Here is a 3,786-nt window from a genome sequence, read left to right as displayed (position 1 = left end):
ATTCGTCCATAGAATGTTCCCGGTAAAATCCTCCAACACTGATCATTACTATTTGACCATAAAGCTTTCCAGATTTGAAGAAAGATCCCAAGTATAACTTCTATGATGCTGGTTAATTATTTGTTACGCATTGTACGTATTGACTACCAAAAGGAATACAGTTGTACTAATAAACAGTAGATTTTAATACCCAGAATTTACATGAAGAAGTATACAATATACTAATCACTTGAAAATATTTAAATTTACAAATATAATTGAGAACTCAAACTCAAAGGCAAACACATAAGTTACGATTGAGTTGAATGCCTAATTCCAAACCTCAACTACCAAGTTAAGAATATCCTCGAAACTTACATGAATGTTAACAGTATAATTGTATAAGGTATACTTAATTGCATAGTGTGAGACAAAATGTTAAAAATTTATTTATTTTTAAAATGCTGAAAGTTAGATTATTTGAAATAAAATTGAAACAAAATTTAGTGTGGGATTCGCAAACAGTAGATAATTTAAACAAAAATCTAGCTTTGAATCTGTTGCCAAACATACACTAAAACTTGAAACTCAAAAATCAAGAGGCCTACATAGAATTTATGATTTAGTGGAAGGAAAATGCTAACAATATTTACAAATTTTATTACATAACCTTCACAAATTGATGTGGTGATGAATTTTAGTTTATGAAAACAACAAAATAATAAATATCATGATTATAGAAGTTATATATTAAAACTGTAATATTTATCACTCTTTAGTGGAATGCATAATTTAAAACCTTTACTGTCAACTAAAGAATACCAATAGACATCATTCTTTCTTTTTCACATCAACTTTCATGTTTTAAGGGTGAAATTTTTTTATTTTTACCATTTAAAATGTGTATATCAACTAATGGATTGTTAATATTGTGTAATACAAAGGGTGTAACTAAATCCACAGTAAAAGAATATTTTCCCGAAAGGAAAAATACTCTTCCTTTGTGACCCAAAGGAATATTGTGGTGACCCACGGTTTTTACATTTTAGTTTACAAATAACACACTGTTTTGTCGTATGAAAGAGACATTTCCCTTCCCAGAATTTGATGGTCAAACAAAACAATTTGCTTCAACTTTTCCTTCTCATTATATCCTTTCAAAACTGTTGTTTCATCTCCATCAATCCAACCATGTTTTCCTCTAATGAAGCACAAAAAAGTCCTGGAGAAACCTCGACCCTTCCGGAAGGGGAACACACTGTTTCACAAACCACACTTGAAACTACCACCACCAACAACAGCAACACTGCCACCATCACCACCAACCCAGACAATAATGGCAACAACAATGGCGGTGGAGGAACGGACAGAATTAGCATCCATTTTAACCATCTTAAGAAGTTACTCGAACAAATGAAAAGCTACTTAACTGAACTGAAGACTCCTTCAGGTGATCAGCGATGTAAACACCATGAAGATCTGCAAAAGAAGCTCCAAGATTTAAGTGAAAAAGAGAATGCACCCTCCGCTCCTAAAATTCCAAGCAGCAGGCTTAGTGATATCAGAAAGGAAATTTTGAAGTTAAATCAGCAGCTGATTTCATCACTAGACAGTCTGTCCAAAGAAAATAGTCCGAAATCTAATAATCTACAGACAAGCAGCGGGTCTAATGGGCGCCACAGTGCAGTCGGTGAATTGGTCAACGTACACCAGGGTGAATTCTTCAGCAGCTGCTCATTTTTCCGTGAAATTCAGGAATTTTTTTACGGGCTTGATCGCAAAAGCCAGTTCCTTTTGTCATGCTTTACTGTATTCCCAGAAAATGCAGTGGTGAAGAGGAGGATCTTTGTATATTGGGGATTGGGAGAGGTGGAGTTGCGGGACGCTGAAGGAAAATCACCTGAGAAAATCGTTGATGAAATCCTTGAGGAATTTCAAGAGAAAGGCTTAATCAAGCCTGCTATAAAAAAGCGAAAGCAGCCCCAGCATGTTAAAAGCTATAGAATGGATCCTCTTGTGCGTTCTGCTGTGACTGCTTTCCAAGGAAGCTAAGTTTTTTGATTATGATGGCAAGGGGAATGCGCTTCCCCAAAGAGATTGGACTTCTGGTTTAGACTCTTAAGGGGAATCCGGTAGTGGATGAAAATGTCTCATGGCCACGCTCTCAAAGGTTGTGTTTGCAAAATATCGTGGAGCCGGACGAGAGGAAACCTTCTTCAGGAAAGGATATCAAGCGAACGGTTTCAGATCAAGATTTGGAAAATGCCGTTACATTATTTAATGTTAATGAGCCTTTTCCTGATCTTGAATTGGCGCGGCTAACAAAGATGAAAGATAAAAATGTGGCACAGACGAAAGAGCCAAGCGCAGCGGACTGGTTATCGAAGATGAAAAGTGCCAAAGTTGTTTGCCTGGGAAGCTGGCCGGGATCAGCTAAATCTCATATTGAAGTGCAGAGCAGAGAATTCTTAAAAGGATTGACAAATATGAAGGATGTTTGGTAGAGTAGTTTGAAAATTGTTTTTGAAATATGTGTAGGTGGAAAAGTGTGTGGTAATGTATATAATTTTGTTTAAAATGTGAAAATGTGAGTTTGAAATTGGTGGCCAAACAGGCCTGAAAAGTTTAAGCTTCGTTAGCCTTCAAGGGATCTCTAGAATTAAAGAGCTTCCACGTTCCATAGGCCCGCTCAGATCCTTGTTGATCTTAGATCTCAAGGAGTGTCACAATTTGGAGATTCTCTCAGAGGAGATAGCCAATCTCACGAACCTCTGGTACTTGGATGTTTCTGACTGTTATCTGCTAGCTGACATGCCCAAGGGGCTAGAGGCGCAATCAGAACTTCGAGTCCTTAAGCGTTTTGTCATTAGTAATCGGCAAAAAATTCGAAGGTCGGGCACTTTACATGATTTGAAGAGATTGAGGAAACTGACCATTAATGCAAGAAGGAAGGACTTCCCTACAGGAAACGATCTAAGTGCTCTCCAAGAGCTTGGTGAAGGAGTACTTCGAAACCTAACAATAGTATGGGGACCAGCTGAGCCAAATAAAGCACCCAAATCAGAAGCTGAGATTGTAGAAGAAACCAAATCAGCTGGAACGGTTCCTATCGTTGAGATTGAGACACTTCCACGGCAACTGAAGAAGCTGGATCTTCAGTGTTTCCCCAAGTCTACAGCAACGTGGCTGACACCTGAATCTTTGCCAAACCTAGAGAAACTCTACGTAAGAGGAGGAAACCTCGCAACTCTGGGCGAAAGCAAATGGTCCCAGGTTAAGATTTTACGTTTGAAGTACTTGAATGAATTGAAGACAACTTGGAAAAACCGCAAGAATCTTTTCCAAAATTGGAATACTTGGAGAAAGTCAATTGCCCTGGGATCATACTCTGCCCTTGCGACGAGCATGGAGTGTGGATGAAGACTATTTGATCAAATCGAACAAAAGCCGTTTTGAGAAGGATTGGTTGTTGTTCTCCACTGGCCTCACATATTAAACTATATTATTATTGTCTTATGCTAATTTACTGCTATTTAATTTGAATTTCAATTCTATTTCTTGTTTAAATTCTGTACTTCACTAATGGATGTTACTAAATGAGAATAAATTTCCTCTTATATTATAGTACTTCTTGATTGTTTGTTCAATGCGTGCCATTTGAGAAGATCTTTCATGTTAATATCTTCATAATTGAATTTATTTGTCTTTGGAGAAAGACAACACATTTTTTTTTTTACATTGGCCAAAGAAGTCACGTGATTAAATTAAACTGACAAAACCTAATTAGGCACAATATCAGTACATGTG

At 37.1% G+C, this 3,786-nt stretch overlaps 1 protein-coding gene across 1 annotated transcript; it reads left to right on the top strand.

Annotated features, from left to right (window-relative positions):
• Positions 1–1,170: 1,170 nt before the first annotated feature.
• LOC115970213 lies at positions 1,171–3,399 on the top strand. The gene is made up of 3 exons (XM_031089874.1): positions 1,171–1,995; positions 2,094–2,474; positions 2,572–3,399. The coding sequence occupies exons 1-3, from the start codon at positions 1,171–1,173 to the stop codon at positions 3,397–3,399; spliced, it is 2,034 nt and encodes a 677-aa protein (XP_030945734.1).
• Positions 3,400–3,786: the final 387 nt, after the last annotated feature.

The sequence above is a fragment of the Quercus lobata genome, chromosome 12 (genome assembly GCF_001633185.2).
Source record: "Quercus lobata isolate SW786 chromosome 12, ValleyOak3.0 Primary Assembly, whole genome shotgun sequence".
In the NCBI taxonomy this organism is placed as follows: Eukaryota; Viridiplantae; Streptophyta; class Magnoliopsida; order Fagales; family Fagaceae; genus Quercus; species Quercus lobata.
The sequence above is the reverse complement of the archived record's forward strand: the minus strand, read 5'-3'. Positions and strand labels throughout refer to the sequence as shown.